This window comes from Diplotaxodon limnothrissa, linkage group LG17, assembly GCF_057381915.1.
Source record: "Diplotaxodon limnothrissa isolate DT_005_m linkage group LG17, D_limnothrissa_male_GT1.1, whole genome shotgun sequence".
In the NCBI taxonomy this organism is placed as follows: Eukaryota; Metazoa; Chordata; class Actinopteri; order Cichliformes; family Cichlidae; genus Diplotaxodon; species Diplotaxodon limnothrissa.
Window position 1 is genome coordinate 14,700,289 of NC_140612.1, and position 19,614 is coordinate 14,719,902.

A 19,614-nucleotide genomic window follows, 5' to 3' on the forward strand; every position below is an offset into this window, starting at 1 on the left:
TCTTCTAGACGGTGACTGAAAGAATGAGATAGGCAGACAAAATGAGCATTCCCCAGACACTGAAGGGTGTCTGGGTTCCGTCATAGAAATCAGGGGAAGAGCTTGGTTCTTTGGGAGGGACTCCTTCACACTGAAAGACCTCCTAGACACCCCCTACGTGAAGCATTTTAGGATGTCCAACTGGTAGAGAACCCGAGGAAAGACGCAGAATATGCTGAGGAGATTATATCTTGGGTTGGGTGGGCGTGCCTCCATGTCTCTGTAGGAGAAGTGGCTGAGGAGAGGACCACTCTCAAAACAACAGTAGCTTTACCCACCTCCTGTTATAACCTTATAACCTTCTTTGCAAGTGGCAACCAATCAAAAAAAAAGACAACAGTGTCATTCAGCATAGGAAGAACTGAGGGGAAAATGTGAACATAGTGCCTAATACTGGCCCAGCCATTTTTTGGTAATTTAAATACAATGTGAAGCAAGCGGTCACATTTGTGCCCTTGTTATACTCAGATTACAATGGTGGAAATTAAGTCTCTTTTAAATATATTTTAATTAGGAAAATGTATTTGACATCTGCTTGTGAGAGGAAAACACTGAGGCAGGCTCATTCAGGCACATTATAAATTTCCACGGTGGTTGTGTGAATTGTTAGTCCTCTTTGAACTTCAGAAGTTGTTGAACACACAACACATATACCTGTTCGATTGATGGACATGTTCGCTGCTACGGTGCGGGACAGCTTATTGGCTGACACACGGTATAAGGACCCACGAATCCAACACATGCTGCTTCCTCTCCACTGCTGGGTGGATGACGGGTGTCTGTCGTGGGGAGCTCGAAGACGGCTCTGAAGGAAACTCCTTAGAGAAAGAGGGATTCAAATAAAAGAAGAATAGATGGTATAAGGAAACATTTGAGGAAATCAAATTACTCCCAATTCTGGTTTATTGCTACTTGGAATTATCCACTCAGCCCAGTTAATACACTGTAAAATTTTCATTCATGCATTGCTTTGAGCGAAAACCATCTGCTAGAAGACTTTCCGCTCACCCTCTTTCTTTTACCCATCCTTTCTCCCCAGCTCTCTCAGTATAACCCCTCTCTTCACTTTATGTTTCCCATCCTGTAGTCCCCCCTCTCTCGCTCTCTCTCTCTCTCTCTCATGTCACAGCACTCTGTTAAATTGCTCCTCTAATGGAAAGGACGGTAGTGTGGAAATGGAGAGAATTGAAAAGAGGAGAGAAGGAAATCAATGAGATAATAGGCAGGGCAGGGGGCCAGAGCAGCACGGTTGGCCCCTACACTTGAGTGTAGAGATCACACACACACACACAGAATTACAACACATTCCTACTATGGTATGTATAGTACACAAAATCGCAGGCCTCTGCACACAGGTTCAAGATTCAGGAGTCCCTCGGTTGGCCTGTGTATGTGTGCGGCATCTGTACGTGCGAGTCCACAGTGTGTGTGGAGCTTCTGGGTGGTGGTGGGGCGGTGCAGGGGTTATGGCGATAAATTGCGCTGTCCTGTCACTTCTATTTGGGGCGGATTGGGCTAGTGTGCAGGGCGCCGCTGGAGGTAATTTGCTGCCGTATTTCAGATGGGCTGGAAATGGGTTTAGAGCGAGAGTTCATGCCTCCCATTACAGAAAAGAGAGAGAGGGTTACCCCAAACGCATGGCGCGCACAAAACAACTGACATGGATGCTTAACACGTGCAGAGCTGCTGCACTGCTGCAAATAATATCAGCCATCAGCTGTGTTCACATGCACGCTCTATTAGACTGTGTGCCATAACTCAGCAGCACAGACACTCAGTTTCACTGATACAAGATCAGTGGACGCCCTACACAGGGCAACTGCAGCCAGGGGAGCTGTAATGGAGGCTAATGTTGGAGCACTGACTGCCACCCAGGGAGGCTTAAACAAGGACTGGGTGGCCTAGGGAGCCACAATGGAGGTTAATGGGGATATGACATGAACAGTTAACACAGACGGCAGTTAACCCTGACACAGGGCTGCAGTCAAGGGGTGACGTTAGGATGTTCTCTCACCGGGTTCATATGTTCATACAAGTCTAAGTGTCAGAGCAATCGTCCCAGTGATTTCACATGTCTGTGCATGACTACTTTCATGTGTGCCATCCCCATCACAGAGCAGTTCTTCCCTTTGGCACAAAAATTATAACTGTTTGATGTACACACCTCTAATCTTGCAAACTAAGATCTGTTCAAGCTTTGTTCAATCCTTATGTTCATTATAATAACAGTCATGTCTATAAATTGTAATAAAGAGGGAACCCCAACAATCAGATGACTCCCACTGAGCAAGCACTTGTGGACAGTGGGAAGGAAAAACTCCTTTTTAACAGGAAGAGACCTATGGCAGAACTCAGCCAGGCTCGGGTAGGGGTGAGAGGAGGAAGATGGATGCAACTCTGCAAAGCTAAGCCCTGCTTCCATGTTGTCTTTAGAAGGAAGAGGTTGTGTTCTAGAAACACTTCCAAACAAGCCATACATATTCAGTCTTGTTCTAATTGTTATAAACAGTTATGAACTTTAACTCTTAACGTGCTAACTGAGTCAGAGATTTAGATACTGGGTTTTTCTGCAATTTATTTCAGCACTGCTTGGTCTGAACTTGGGGTGAAGACACTGGGATGTCCACTCCTGGGAATATTGTGTCATTGTGTTAACACACACACCTGAATATTCTATATGAGAAAACTACAAAAACTCTTTCCTTTTTAGATAAAGGTGCCATATTTACTGATACTTAACACACATGCCGCCTTTGATAACACAGCATATGGCTGCTATTTATCCTCTTTTTTTTCTTCTTTCTTTTAATTCCTATGAAAGCAGTCAGGCTACGCATATAGAATAGTTGCTACTGTAATAAAGTGCTTTTTGAATTTGAATAGTTTTTTCACAGGAGTCCATTTAAAAAGATTCAATTAATCTACAACATTGGAGGAGGAAAATGTTGCTGGTGCTGAAGTTCTGAAAAAGCAATACCATTTTCTTGTGATGAAAATATTAACTAATGAGTTACTTTTAAGTAGGCAGCACTGTGATGTAACAGATTCATTTTTGATGAGCGTAATCTTGTGTGGGTTTTATAATTCATCTTTAAGGACACTTGGGGGTAATGTAGTCCATTCTCAAAGCTGAAGACTGGGCTGGTAAACCGTCTGGCAACACCAAGACAAAACATCTCAAAAGAACGTCTTTTCTTAGACAAAATGAGAGCAGCTCTGAACTGCATGCACACACGGAAGTGCACATAATGAGTCACACTGGTTCACACATGGCTTGTTTATACACAAATAACATAATAGTAAGTTCCAGAGAACACAAAAAATGAAGCCAGCATTTAACTGCAGTTCTTTAAATGGCCACTTGAGGCTCTCAAGGCTTTGTCACAGGGCTGTCACTGGGGATGTTGCCGGTCCAGCACAGGGCCTGCTAGGTCTCACCTCTGGTAATTTGTGTTTGTGCTGTTGGTGCTTCTTGGAGCATTTTAATGACATATTCTGACAAATAATATGACTTGCTATGGTAAGGCGATAAAAAGAAGTTATGCTTCAGTTTTGGTGAGTGAAATTGTTTCTATTGGTCCTTCCTTCATAATAATTAGCAGCTATCTCCATCTGTACAATGCACTTATACAGCCAATTGATGCAGCTCACAGATCCGATGACAGCTTACAAGGCGGCTCAGATACTGTGACAATGAAATAATCCATGCCGGTCTTTGTTCACTTCACCATGTGTCAGCAGCAGCGCCCCTTTGTTAGTGGGAGAGCTTAGATAGAGATAAAAATCTGTACTTTGCAGTTTTTTTCCTGCCTGCAATACCAACAAGTTTTTTCTGTGACTAGTAAAAATTATTTCAAACTGTGGTTTGAGTTTACATTTCTTTTTCATCTCTCTCTCTGCACAGAACTGCTAAAATCTCAAAATATCATTTTCCGGGGTGCGTAAAAATGTGATAATCAATTTCTCAAACCAACTGAAAATAAAAATTTCTTTAAATATCTTATAACTAGCAGAACAATAACAGTCAAAACCACAAACAAATTAAAATTACACAGACATAAGAGGAGCTCAAAGAGAATGGGGAGGCGTTTTTGCTTGATTAATTTATAGGACAATTAAATTTACTTTTAGATTGAAGTTCTACAAATTAACAAATTTGTTCAGCCCTGAAGCACAGTTTATGTAATCTTTACACTTTTAAGTGTGCTAGAAGGCATAAAATAAAGATTGGAGGTCACAGACAGTAAAAGATCTTAAACTCATCAAAAAAAACCTGTAAAAAATATGGTGTGAAAAAACAAGAGAACTAGAGGACAGGGCAAGGCTACAAAGAAACTCTCTTGAGACCATCCAGTATGTCTGACTCTGTATATGTGTATGCAGGTGTGTGTATGTGCGGTGCTCTGACCATGCAATGCACAGATAAAGGAGAGCGCGATTCAGCACTACCGGTGCCGTTGATGAATGATCCGACTTTTGTTTTAGTGACAAGGAAGAATTTGGAGGGTCGCGCAACTGCTCAGAATAATGCTGCCCTTGTCTTATTTGTCTGCAACCCCAGCATTAGTAAGCTCATATTGGGAAACAGTTACCCTTGAAACAGAGCACAGCAAAAACAGTTGTCTGGCTAATTCTAACCGAGAGCATTGCTTCTTCACACTTTTAAAGGAAACCAAAGTAGCCGAGTTACGCATCAGGATCCTTTCAAATCCAACGTAAGGGGAACTGACTGTAGTGTAGAAAGTAACAATAAAACATATTTATTGAGAACTCAGCATTAAAAAGCAGCAGAAGAGAATCTTAACACACAACTGTATGGTGGGAGGTGGATGACTAATGTGATAAGTAATGAGCAAAGGAATGAATTGCGGTATAAAGCGGAATGAATGGGGTGGTGAATGCAGGAAAAGAAGAGAGAAGTGAAGAAGAGGGAGCGCTGCTTCACTTTATTGCCCAGTCTCTTACATCCTGTACTGATCAATACTGAAGCACTAAAGGAGATGAGCGCCGGACCAGATGTGTGTGTGTACATATTATATATATATATATATATATATATATATATATATATATATATATATATACACATACATACATACATATATACACAAAAGTATGTATGTATGTATGTATGTATGTATATGCATGAGGGCCTTAACATTTATGCCAGAAATAAAGAAGAGAAAGATGGAGGCATTTGCAAGACTGACATGAAATTTTATCAAACAGAAAGACATAAAACACAAGAAAGAACAGCAACAGAGCAAACATAGGGGGACAGAAAATTAAAGAGTGGTTCGCGGGGAGAAAAATAGCAAGGGAGATGAAAGGAGGGTTGGGCTGTAATTTATCCTCCAGAGTGCATGCTTTACAGCTTTCTTAATTCAACTCCTGATACTATTAATGGAGTTAATGTTGAGATTATATCTATTTTCTGGTGGTGGAGCCTGAAATACTGCAGCCGATTCCCCCGCCCCTTCAAACTGTCACCCAGCTCTAAATCACACACCATGCCTGTTATGGCTAAAACTAGGAGAGAGAACGGTATGTTGGGCAGAGGCAACCTCACTTCCTGTGGGCCTGGGAGCAAGACATCTGTGCAACTAAATGGACGAGAAGGACAAGTTTAAAAAAATAAAATCAGTTTTACCAGTCACATATTTACAGATAAACTGTTTTTTAAAACCAAAAACTAAGTAAAACTAGTTAAATTAAACTCCTTAAGCAACCCCCCCCCCCCCCCCCCCCCCTTCTCAATAGAGGCACCATCATCAGCCTCAAAAAATCCTTAGGGGATGCAAGGCAAGGCAAGGCAAGTTTATTTGTATAGCACAATTCAACAACAAGGTGATTCAAAGTGCTTTACAGAGACATTAGAAACAAGAACAAATAAAAAGCATGATTTAAAATTGATTAAAACAAGCAAATAACCTAACTAACTAATTAACAAACAAACAAACAAACAAACAAACAAACAACAGTATATAAAATCAAAATGCAAGATGCCCATGAAGCAGAATATTCTCAGTGTTGCAGGTGCATGTTTCAGCTTTAACACTCTTAGTACCCATTCTAAAATGTGTCACCAAGAACAATTTTCAAAAGTTTAAACAAGTCAATGCTAGGATGGGTGATTGGAACAGAGGCCAGTGGGAACAATAATAGTATCCAGGACATCCCTGTGCTTTTAATTAAGGCAACCAAAACATTGCTCACAAATCTTGGCCTGGAACTCAGTGACACTTTGACTCTCAACATATATGATACACAAAGTTCACCTTTATTTTATTTTTGTTGGACAAGATAAGAAATGTTTCTCAATGACTTTTACCAAACCACAGATAAATGCGCCTACAAGTGCATGCTATTTAGGCAAGCTTTATGTTCAGTCCTTGAAATCATTTTTGTTGAATGCAGACAGAACTTTAGGGGAAAATGTGTTTAGATTTTTTTCTTAAAAAACAAAAAATATATATATATTTTTTTTAATATATGCATATCAGTGAATTAAGTCTTAACAAGAATGTCAAAAATGAATTAAATGGTACCACATCACTTTTAAATATCTAATCAATGGCTTTTCTCTACAGGTTATCTGAACACATTGGGATCCTCTGGACTACTGAGCGGTCAGGTACGGTATGTATGGTATGTTTTCTAAGATGCAGCTGTGGCAGGCAGAGATAAGAGTTGAGAAGGTATGAAGCGAGACCAACGGGTCTGATAGGCCAAAGATGAAGAGGAGTACTCAGTAGTTAAGAGCAAAGAATATGAGCTCATGCTGCACTCAATAGCTTCAAATTGATAAAAGTGGTGGTGGTCTTTGGAGTTAAACAGATAGATAAAGCATAAAAAAGGAGCAGGTATGAGGGTGGGGTGGGGGTACGAGTCTCCTTGGGGACCCGATGGGTCCCCCTCCCTCCCTATCTCTTTCCTCACTTCTACACATGTGGTGATATTTCACAGGATGTCAGGGGGCTCAAATTGAAAATCCCTTGATGAATCAATATTTACTGCAGCAGCTAAATGAATAGTAATAAGTCACCAGACGCTGAGTCCAGCCACAGTCCAGGGTCTTCTGTTTCACCAAATCTGGATTGCACAAATTAACTCTGCTCATCATCAACACACAAAACAAATACACAAAATTATTTCATTACAAGTGGCTACGCGAACAAATTACAAGATCGCACAATCTAAATGACAAAGACAGCACTGTTGAACTTACCAACAGTGACAGCTGTAGACATATCGAACTCCTTTCTAGCACTACAGAGCAGCATGAAATCTGTTCACTAAGGTCTGTGACACACTATGTAATTCAGAGGCATAAAGTTGAACTTGATTCTTTCTAAACTTTGTTATGTTAAACTGAAACTTTTTGCATGGGCCAAACCTTTATTCTTTCTATGTGTACAAAACAAGTTAATCTCATATACTGCAACAAAGAAATGAAGCAGATATGTCATCTCGGTTTCAAACCACCCCTAATCTAACTCTTAGGAAACCAGAGAATTGAATTATGGTTTATATTTAAACTGTTCTTCCAAGTCTTGGCAAACAAAAAACATAGGACATAATCTTACACACATAAAAAAAATATATCACATTCTTTATTCTTTAGATCTTAGTGTTAGGCATCTTAAACATGCATTCTTGAAACTGGCCAGCAGGGGGGAACCCACTAATTTTAAAACGAGGTCTGACTGTGAAGAAGTCTATGAGAAAATGTTTCTTGATTTTTTTCTGAACTGCTAGTTTCACTTGTTCTTTAACATAACATGTTAATTTTGTAAATCCCAGTCGCATTTAGAATAAAATACACAACCTCACCCAACCACCATCGCCCTGGGAACCAAGGCAACAACATAATTGTGGAAAACCTTGGAACAACCATGTTTTCAGGGATTTCAGTGTTTAAGCTAAGCTTACAAGTCTCGGTTATGAAAAGATTATTCAAGAGTGAATTTTTCTCAGTGACAAAACCTTGGATATCACATCACATAAAGAGGAGTTTGACCTCCTCTTAGCACCATATCAAAAAGACACAAAACAACCTCCATTCTCTTTGTTAGAGGGCTTAAAATATGGGTGCTGCAATGACTAGCTGATTAACTGACATAGCTTTCTGGCTCCAACTTTTCAAATGTGGTATACAATGAATCTATTTGAAAACACCAATAAAGAGATCTCTTTGTGACTCTGGAAATGAAACAGTTTGCATTTTTAATGACAATTTTGATGGACAAAAAAAGATGAATGATAAAACCAGTGAGTCCAATTAACATGCATTCACTGTGAACTCAGAAGTACTAAGACAAAGATGAAAGATTGATGAATGAAGATAAAGAAAAAGTGAGAGATGAGGGCTGCAATGACATTAAAAAATAAATAAATAAATAAAAACACCCAACCACCCAGCTCCCTCTCTCTCTCTGTATCCGTCTTGGATTTGATGTGTTCCCTGCTGGTATAAATTAATGTGAGGAGCACACTATTGTAAATGGTTTATTCTCTGGGTTATCTACTGTGTAAAAATGAACACCATAAATTTTCGACCCCTACCACTCATGCTACACATGACTGTAACATAAAAGACAGGGATTCACTCTGCACTGAAAGATATTAGAGACTGAATCACATTAAAGCCAGACCTGAGGAAGTATCTGATAACGTGGATTACCTGGCAGACTGGAGCCTCTTGGCACGCCAGGAAAGGGCTGGGTTGTAATAGCGGGTCTGCATGGCACTGGAGCCCAGATGGGTCACCATCTTGTAGCGTGTCCTGAACACCCTTTGGGAGGCGGGGTTACGATGGGAGGAAGAGTTGGCATCTATGGGCAGGGATGATTAAGAAACAGAAGCCAGAGTTAAGCATCCAGGTAGTGAGTGTGAACAAATGCACATTGACATCATTCTGAATGCATAATGTGTGCATACACACACATATGTTTGTCTGAGAACTCTGGCAGGTGTGCTCTTTAATAAGCTTCACATATAAAAATGAGAGGGAATAACAAAGGCAGAATTTTTATGAGTCTAATAAATCATATGCTCTGTCTCCTTCCTCGCTGCCATCATTTCTCCTACCCAGCCTCCCTCCTTCCTTCTCACTTTAAGTCTCATTCGTTATATCATTTTACAAATCCATCAGAGAAGAGGCATAAGAGCAGTGAGATCGGAAAGGGGGTTGGGGGGCTCTAGTGTTGTTATTTATTTATTTATTTATCTTGACTGTTTATCCATCAAGTTATTTTATGATGGCCTAAGCTGGCTGACGCACAGAGAACAGAATTTGCAATGAGGATCGCTGGAGTCCCTGTTCACATCAACATCAGCCACTACAAAGGCCTGTGCACTGAAGGTAAATTGCAAAGACATTGTGAATACCTCTAAAAGGTTTTTTTTTTGTTGAGCACACTTCTGTATTCTGTAGTTACTGGCAGTCGTTACTAATATGTCAGATAAAGTTATTTATTTCATATTCTGTATAGTTTTTCATATTTATATCCTGTTCATAGCCTGTACATAGCTTGTACTCACTACAGCCTGTACATACTTATAGTTATAGAATATTCACAACATACTTCATACCGTGTACATTATAACATACCATAATAGACCCATTTCTGTAATATAATATCTATATTATTGCTAATATATATTGTAATATATCTATATCACTAAAGCACTTCTGGATGGATGCAAACTGCATTTCGTTGCACTGTACCTGTGCATGTGCAATGACAATAAAGTTGAATTCTATTCTATTCTATTCTATAAAATGTATTTTTCTGAAAAACTACTTACTTTTTACTTTCCTTTTATTATGAAAACCCAATAATGAATAATAACAGCAGGGGTTAGTGTCAAAAATGTAGTAGTGTATTCTAATTCATGGTTGTGCTGTAGTTGGTTCTTCATTTTAGCCTCTGCCACTGAGAAGAGAGAAAATACAACATAAAGAACTTCTTTGCAGAAGCCTGAAGCTGTGTTAAAATAATGCCACCTGCAGACTAAAACCACTGTTTGGGTTACTCGTCTGTACATTACGAGTGAGTCTTTGACGTGGTCAACGTGCTGGTGTTCACATTCCTTTTCAAGCCAACTTTTCAACCAGTCAGCATTGTCAATGGTCTCATCACAGTCTGCAGTCTAACTCTAACCCTACCCCCCACCACCACCCCGAGATCTGGTATTCATGATGAGAGAGTTGGACTGCTGCATAATGTCTTCTGCAGCATATCTCAAAGATTCTCAATGCCGTTGAAGTCTGGAGTCAATTGTGGCCAAGGATTGAGTGAAAATGATGTTTTATGGTCCCTGAACCATTCTTTCACAATAAATTCTGTCATTGTCGTCCTGGAATATGCAAGGGAAGAAAAAAGAAAAAGTAATCCACTGATGGAAAAATCTGTTCATTCAGTACAATTAGCTACACTGAATATAGACCTGAATCACTCTGTAATAGAGTTAATCTAATCAAATCACACTGGTTCAATTCTAGCAAGAGACACAGATCCCCCTTTGGCAATACGTCAGGAAGGGATAAAAGTCTGCCAGTTCAGACATGCAGAGCTACCCTTTGTGGTATCCCCTTGTAACTGGGAACAGCTAAAAGTGGCTTTATGTATTTATATGTTATGCAATTGTTTTTATTCAGAAGAGTGAATTCAAACAAGTTTGGCTATAATCTGGCTTGCTTTTTATGTTTGTCACTGTGTTATTTGTTGATCTGTTTTGCTTGTTAATGCTTTGTTCTTAACCTTTCATTCTCTTTTTGGATGATTATGAAGCACTTTCGACAACACTGATGTTGTTTTTAAAATGTGCTATAGAAATAAATCTTGATTTGATTTGATTTGAGAAGAAAAATAGATTGAACCTGGCTTTTGTTGCTGAATTCAATTTTAGCATTCATGTGAAATCTACTTTTCAAAATAAGTTTTTTTGAAATTCAGTGTTCAAACTGGTTGGATGACAGTGGCTTAAATACTGACCAAAATCACTGTGATAGCAATAAGCAGCATGAAGAAACTTTGTTTGACCTTCATCAAAAGTTCTTTGAGCCCATCATCTATCAGGCTACAAAAACACTTTAGTCACTTTTATTTATGACCACATGTGGTCATAAATAAAACTCAGTCAAACTGGTAAAACTCAGTTACCTACACCCATTTTCTTTACGTTTTAATCACTGAGTGCAGCCATGACTGCCTGTAGAAAATGAGGATTTTCTAACTTTAATGTTTTTTTAATCTGTTTCTTCTTCACAAATTATGTCAAGTAATTTGACAGCAAGCATGGATTTAATGGTGCTAATGTTAATGATATTTGAAGAAAAAGCAACAATCTCCCACTACCACAGACAAGAAAAAAAAAAGGTTTAATGCAACATGAGTCAGTTGCTCAGTGTATTCAATCAAACTATTAAAGAAAAAAGAAGTCGTTATCTGCACTCTCTTCCCCCTTCTACCAATCATTCAATGCAGTGGTCAGCGACAGCACTCAGTCTTCCTAATGAGTAAAGAAAAGAGTGAAGAGAGGTGTTAGAGGGGGGAATTAGGAACGAGTTTATGCACTCAGTGCAGAACTCATTTCCCATCACCTCTTTTACAAGTCTTTAACTGCCAGTTGTTAGGATTGTTGCTGTTTTAATTAGCGCCCAATAACAAACCGTGACTGTCACAAGGTCTGTGGTGAAGAATAATGAAATGATTCCATTTCCACTTCTACTCATTCAACCTTCCCTCTCTCCCTCTCGCCACACCTCCCCCTCATTCTTCGTCCTGTTCGGAGATGCTGGTTTCATTTGTCAGCCATGATGCAGCTCTGGATCAGCTGGAGAATTTATCTCAGACACACATTTACTGTTCAACAAATCACAGGAAGGGGGGAGGCAGGGGGCTGAAATACTGACAACAGGTTTACAACACGATCATAGACACAAGCACACACCCTACATTAGTACACCAAGCAGTTTAAGTTTGTTATTTATTTATTTTTTAAAAGGTAGCATTTTTTCACCATCCCTTTCCTTGCTAGAGGGTGCAACAGGACATGACTGGTGTGTTAAAAAGAAAAGAAAAAAGGCTTTCACACTGTATCAACAATCAAATTGTATCAATAATACATGTAAAGAATAAAAAAAAAAAAAAGGTGATTCTGTTCAACTGGATGCAGGGTTTTCAGTGGGAAAAATATTTCATTACCCACTCTGTGCCAGCTGACTGCAATGGAAAAAAGATTTATCACGATATGAATTATTTTATATCACGATAACGATATATACCACGATATACCACCTGACCTGTGGTCATCTGGAAAGTACGCAGTCTGTAAACAGCGACAATAGAGGGTGCAGTCTTTGTTAATGAAATGGATGGTTGCGCTCATGTAGGGCGTATCTCTGCTCGTCCATAAGTCAGTCATCAAGGCATAATGCACGACACTGCAAACATCCATCTCTACTTTGGCCCGGCATGCGTCATATAAGCAAGGCAACTTGACTTTACTGAAGTGCTTATGTACCTCGGATCAAGGACTTTGACGAGGTCACGGAAGCTGTTGGGGAATGGAGCACGATCTTACTTTAAAGCTCAGACTTAAATCTTTCCTTTTTGGTAATGCTTATGGGCTAGTTACGGATGGCTGCTGGCGGCTTCCCCTGATGTACTGGGTGTGATTTTTTTTCACCGTCTTAAACCAGTATCAGTAATTATTAAACTATGTCTCTAATATAGTCTGTATTTTGTCTCATCTCCCTTTGCTGTCTCTCCTCTTTTCGCTTTTCACTCCCAATCAGTTGCAGCAGATAGCTGCCCCAGTGTGAACATTGCTCTCCTGGGGCTTTCTTCCTGTCAACAGGGAGTTTTTCCTTCCCACTGTCACCAAGTGGTTGCTCATAGGCTTTTTTTCTCTCCAATATTGTAGGGTCTTTAGTCTTTCAATATAAAGTGTTATGGGTATTATTATACTGTTAGCAATGCAATAAAAATATTCTTTTAACAGGTTTTCGACCATAATACATATATTTTTTTATTAAATGATTCAAGATGTTCAATAATTAAACAACACAGACCAATCATTTCTGTGTGTGTAGTTACTTCTCAGAGATCCATTCTGATTAGTGATTGCCCTGTTGTAAACAGGAATTAAATTTACTTTTGTCATGTCAAAAAACTAAAATATCATGACAAAACTGAAATAAATTAAGTCACTTTAAAATAAGAGAGAGCGAGAGCGAGAAAGACCTAGCTTAAAAATAAGACAGTACAAAAGGTAGCCCTAGAGGGGGAATATGGGTGGGGGTAGTCATTTGTACAGGATTAGTTGCCTGGCTTCTAGTCACTTTTTCTCCCACAATCCATCTGTACTCCAGTCTGAGCTATTTGGGCATCCTGGGAGATGACAAATAGGGCTTGTCAAAGGTGCTGCCACGATTCCCACCCTGCAACCTCATACACCCACTTTCACCTACCTTCCCTCCCAACTAACACCTCAATGTGTCTCTAAGCACTCATTGCAAACATCATGACATCAACCGTGTCCAAGATGCTGTCGCACAGCTGTTCCACTCCTGCTGTTGTTTAATGACATCTATAGTGAGTTGTGCTGTTGGTGTTTTCGTTTGTGTGCATGTCAGCAGGGATGGATGGACGGTGTTGCTCTGATTGTAAACCACTGCAGGTTGTGTTGGTTGAGTGGCTCTTGGAGCAATGGGGTTTCAATCTTCCACTATAGGACCATGACCAATGAGCATGTGAACACATACACGCACACACAAACACACACTTACTCACATACATACACCTGGGGTCTCCATCTTCCCTTAATAGACCTCTGACAGTGGCCTGCCTTGCAAGTGGCGCCCTACACTGTGAAGCCACCATTTGCAGACGCACGCAGCTCGTATCCATCCATCCATCCATCTCTCACTGACTCGCTGCTGTGAATCTACAGATAATCTACTCTCGTCACCTCACGCTGCACTCATCGCTCCTTTTGCACGTGGTTTGCCTTCTAGTCAGAGCCACATTAACTATATAACATAGTTTTCCACTTATCCCTTAGGATACTCTTGTTTAGTGCTTCTGGCCCAGTACAGAGGTGAAAGTTTGTTTAATGACAGTATATGTCTACCTAGTATAATAACAATGCTACTTCTATCCCTATTAAGTAGACCGAGCATCAGGCATGACATGACCAATTACTGTATTTATTTATTTTCTGTCAATCAGTTAAAGCAACCAAGCAAACGGTATCACAAAGTCTGTGGTTTTCAAGCAGCTTTAGTTATGGTTTTTAGACCATTACACTGAATTTGCAATCAATTCAGTTGTTCAGGTGAAATTCAGTCATTTATTGTCGCTAAATATGTTAATAAGTTTAAATGTGGTTTTGTGCATTTCAGACATTAAGGTATTTTACGACCCTTTGACAACACTGATAACTCATTTAGACACATCCCAAAACGGATAATTGAAATGCTCGTAGTTGAACTATATACCATATTGAAAAAACTAAGAGTAAAAGCAGCCATCAGAGAGGAGGGCTAGTATTCAATATTAGAATAACACCAAACCTTGCTAAACAGACTTACTTTTAATTTTAAAAGCTCTTGCTTAGGTGTTTTGTGTTTCTTGCTCTTTGGGCATTTGGCTCGTTGTTGCAACGCAGTCATGAGAGAAACGGGATAAATCTTAAATAGACCCATAACAATTTGCATATCTACGGCATTAAAATTTGAAAATTTGAGTGAACCAACACCTCAAACCAGAAATCAAGGTTTTTTTCCCTTCACTTCGTCCCTCTGATTATAACAGTCCAGCAGACAAATTCACTTTTTTCATTTTAGATCCCACTTCATCAACATGAAGAGACAGATCACTTAAGTGGATCTGAAAGTGTTGAGCTCAAGTTCTATCCTTAAGATGACTGAGCCCCGTATCATAGACTAGACTTTAAGAAAACTTGTCTTCCATGCTCTTTTTTACACTCTATCCTAAGCTCAGCATCCCGACAGTGCACCACTCTGAACCTCCAATCCTGCATCCTCTTAGGGATCACCCAGCAGTCTGCCTCTCCATACCTGACGGCTAATTCCAGAGAACAGCAGTCTCCTTCTGCCCCCTCCCTGGAACTAACCGATGGATAATAAATCTTATTATTGACAGTGCCTGTTCCCCTTGCCATCACATGTTCCCGTCCCCTGGGGCTCATCCTCTGACTCCCACAGCTCCATCTCTCTGAAAGAAGACAGCAGTGCCATGCTAACATCAGACTTAACAAGCAAGTTACCACAATTTAATAACCCACTGGAAGTCAACACAGTTATGATAATATGATCTCTGCGTGTTTGACACCCAGCGACACTCTCTGACAGATGAGCCAGAGACGTCAGAGTTTGATGTCCCGCCCTACCAAGAGAACTGCATTCCATGGTCTTGGAATTACAGCATCTCGTAACTCCCAAGACAGCAGTATCATCCGCTCACAAAGTATGAGCAGAATGTGAGCCCTGTAGGTTATGTTGCATGTGAACAAGTTTAGCATCTTGTTTTAGGAAAATCAAGAAGGATGGGGAAATGTGCCAACAGATGATAAAAAGTTCACATTTTTCCATGTAACACTTAATACTTGAAGCATTCTCTGTCAGGACAGGCAGAGTTTATCTTTATCCGTTTTTAAACCAAAATTATAAACAGGGTCTATTATGTCCACTGTTTCAGGACATGTGATCCGTGTGCTTGCGTCTGTTTAATGCTTTATATGGATTGAGTAGGCACATTATTAAAACCACTTACTGCTGAAGCAAGTAACACTGATCACCTTGGAGCAGCAAACTGCTAAGAAACCTCTGTTTTTGGCATTTGTGTGGATGGACACCCCTTAGAGCAGGGGCCTTATAGTGCGGCTCCGCGTGGTTTGGGAAAATAAATTAGAAGTATTTGGGCAGATTTATTTAAACCTTGCTGACAGGAGCTATTTCACTCTCTGCTGTGGGGACATCACCTTAATCATTTACAGTCTTTTTTTTAACTAAATTCAAAGATCAAAAAATATTTTAAGAATTCACGAGGATATGTGTGTATTTTTAATTATGTAAATTTATTCTCTTTATAACCCGGGATTGATTCCCATAGATTAAAAAAGTTTTTTTTTTAAATTGGCAAAAAAAAAAAAAACTAGATGAAGAATTAGTTCTACAATAAATGTGATGACAGACAGATGGTGTTAACAAATTGCTCTTCAGTTCATGACCAAATTAACACTTGGATACAAGTGGTACAATGTTTTATCTACCAAAGTATTTCTGTATGATGGACCTACAATCTTTTTAGATGAATACTCATTAGTGGTGAGTGCCATTAGCAGATGCTGTCAACCAGCGTGTTGGTGATGTCACCACAAAGAGGGGTGTTCAAGGGGGAGAATGTGGTTTGTGGAGTAGGGAGTGTGGTGAGGGAGAGAAAGGGGAAGGCTACTGGCTTGTGGCCTCGTCCGTCATCATAGTGGTGCTATCAGCTGTAACATATCCAGCTGACCTGGGAAACAGGCTGCCCAGAGGAATGGCAATCCTCCCATTCAGCCAAGTGCAAGCACAAATGCATGAGATGGTATAAAACAAGAACAGCTACATTACACTGTTTCTGATACTGTTTTTGAAAGTGCATGTAAAAGTTTCAGTTATCTAGTTCCAGCATTTCAGCCCAAACCCAACAGAAAGGTACGAAGTGATATTTTTACACTTCTGAAGGGTTGTGCCCCTTCGGGGGGGGGGGGGGGTTCTGGGACTGGGTCGCGGTGATGCGGTTGCCTCTCCAGTGGTCCTCCTTGTACAGTCGGACCCTGGGGGGCCTGTGGATGTCCGGTCCTGAGTCTCCTCCATGTCTGCTTCATGCTCTGGGGGGCAGGGCTATAGCTCCCCACACCCTCTAGCAGATCGTTACATGGACAAACCTTTTGAACTGTTCGCTTGTTGTTTGTTTCCTTTTTTCTTCTTTTAACAGGTGATCCAATGGATTCTGTCAGTGTCTTCTCTTACTGTCCCCCGTTCCGCTCTGTTTTTTTTCTTCCTTTCTTTCCTTCTCTTTCTCCCTTTCTGTCTAATTGTCTGTCCAATTTGTAATAACTTAAAATTAAAAAAAATAATAATAATAATATAGATCAATCAAGTGGACCAATATGGCGTTGCCATATGTTCTCCACTTGAAAAAATAAATCAGTTGGGCATCTTTCCTGGCCTTCAGACAACAATTCTGATTGCTAAAGTACCAAACGGGACAGGCAAGAAAGACGGAAAAAAAGAGAAGAAGCAGCTGAAGAAAGAAGACTTCATTCAAAGAGTTCAAGAAGGAGTTGAGACAAGCTCTGGGTGGTAGGGTGGAGTTACCAAATGACTGGAAAACTACAGCTGTAGTTCTGAGGGAAAATCCAAAGAATTTGTTTGGCGTATCCTTTGGATAGAGGAAGAGGATAAGGAGACTTGGTTATTGAATGAGAAGGAACATGAAAATATTCAGTATTCAAAGGAAGAATTTAGCAAAGAAAAAAGGGGATAGTCAGGAAGTTTCTGGGAGACTAGGCATACAGCTACGGTGGCAAAGACAAAGGAAACAGCTTACAGTAAATTGTATGTGAGGCTGGGGAGTAAAGATGGAGAAAAGGACTAGGGGCTGATGAATGCATAAAATGAAAGAGAGCGAGAGATGAGGACAGAGGATAGTTAGAGAGAGGACAGTGGAATTTTTAACAAGATTGTTCAAGACAATCTTGAAGAGAGAGAAGGTTCCTGAGTAATGAAGAAGATATGTGAATGAAAGTCAGAATACATGTGTGTGAATGAAAGGGAGACAGGTGGAAAAGTAAAGATGTAAGAGCAGACATATTGAAAAGAGAGAGGAAGAGAGAGGGGTCGAAAATCTAAAGATAGAACTGCCATTCAGAAGGAAAAGAGGAAGAATTCAGAGGTTTATGGATGTAGTGAAAGATCGGAGGGTTGGTGTGAAAGAAGAGGATGCTAGGGACAGAGTGACATGGAGGCCGATGACCTGCTGTGGCCACCCTTCAAGAAGAAGAAAACACAGCACAATCCTTAAGTATTTTTTCAAATGCTGAATAATATTTAAGTAGGCTTGACAACATCCTTGATGAATAATTAAATGTTAATAGCACCTGTGTGTGTTTTTCCAGTGTACATGTATGCCCTTGTGGCCATAAAGAACATTAATAATGTAAATACAACATGGTGAAAACATACATTTCCTGTGAACTCAACCTTGACCCTGACCCCAAACCCGTAAGCTGCCAAAATCTTTAGTGGTGATTGGGACTTGGTCAGGTTCACTTCAAACGCTTCATACGTGTCCCAAGGTACACACACCATGTTACGTTTGGTCAAAGGGTCAAAGTCTGGCTGTCAGTCAACATATCCCATTAGACACATCAAGAAGAAGTGCCTGGGGCTTAGTCCACTTAAGGACTGCTATTATACCATATCTTATATGTGCATGTCTTTGTGAGTATAGAGTAGGTGTGTTTGTGTGGGTACTAAGAGTGAGGTTAAAATGTACTGTATCTTATAAAACCCTTTTTGAAGTGCAAACGGAACACCTCTCAAGGGCAACCTAAGATTCAATGAGGCATGTGAGCAACACACATCAACAGCTGAAAAAGCCCACGGCACAGGAAGAAGAAAAAAAAAGTGATTGAGTTAAAGAAAAGAATGAGAATGGGAAAGCGAATGGGCTTTTAATCAAATGCTCTTCTGTTTTGGATTTTTATATTGCAGCATTAACCAAGATGTAGCCATCTCCAGGTGTCTGGAAATGAAATATTTTATATCAGTAATACTGAGCTGTCAACATGGTGACAAGATTATATGGTAAGATAACCCCAGGTTCTTCCTGAAGTGTGAGGAGTCGGATCCTGGATGCACAGAGAGTGACCACCAGGACAAAACCACTGTTAAGGTCCTGAGTGGTGAACCAACCCATATGGAAAAGAAATAGTGAAAACTTATATGATTTACTCATGAAAGTGGCCACTTTTTCATTACTTTCATATATTGTTTTAGTAAGTATCCAAAACATACAAGTTTCATTACATAATTTTTCAAGGGATCTTATATCTGTTTTCACTCTTGTATGCTTTTCATACAAGTTTCACACAAGACAGATACAAACTTTATAAGATTTATATACATCTTTTCCATATGGGAAGGCACCTTGGCAGTGGACAGGGACCCTGCAAAACCTTCCATACAAATCGATGGAGAAGCTTCTATAATATTTGAATTTTCATTAGATTACTTTAAAACAGTTTACTGAACCGGACTGTTTCTCTGCATTTTATATTATTATGTTTTTCAATTTTTTTTGGTTTCTTTCTTTGTTCTTTTAAACCAGAGACTGGCAGTGTTTCTCAATCAATATCTAACAGCATTCTTGCTTTAAATCCTAGTCCCTAACATCAAGTCTATTAGCTCTTGAAGAAGACTACCAGGAGTGTATCCCTTAGGTCATGGGTGACACAAACTAATGGGTGTTTTTGACCATGAAGGTCATCTGGCAC

At 39.9% G+C, this 19,614-nt stretch overlaps 1 protein-coding gene across 4 annotated transcripts in view; it reads right to left on the reverse strand.

Annotated features, from left to right (window-relative positions):
- The window catches only part of zc3h3 (zinc finger CCCH-type containing 3), a 76,516-nt gene that overhangs the window by 21,168 nt on the left and 35,734 nt on the right, over nt 1–19,614 (reverse strand). For all 4 annotated transcript variants that reach the window (XM_085376436.1, XM_085376435.1, XM_085376434.1 and 1 more), the window contains exons 4-5: nt 8,723–8,873; nt 694–857 (exon numbers count right to left, since the gene is read on the reverse strand). In XM_085376436.1, coding sequence (XP_085232562.1) covers nt 694–857; nt 8,723–8,873 — 315 coding nt within the window. The remainder of the gene's footprint in view (nt 1–693; nt 858–8,722; nt 8,874–19,614) is intronic.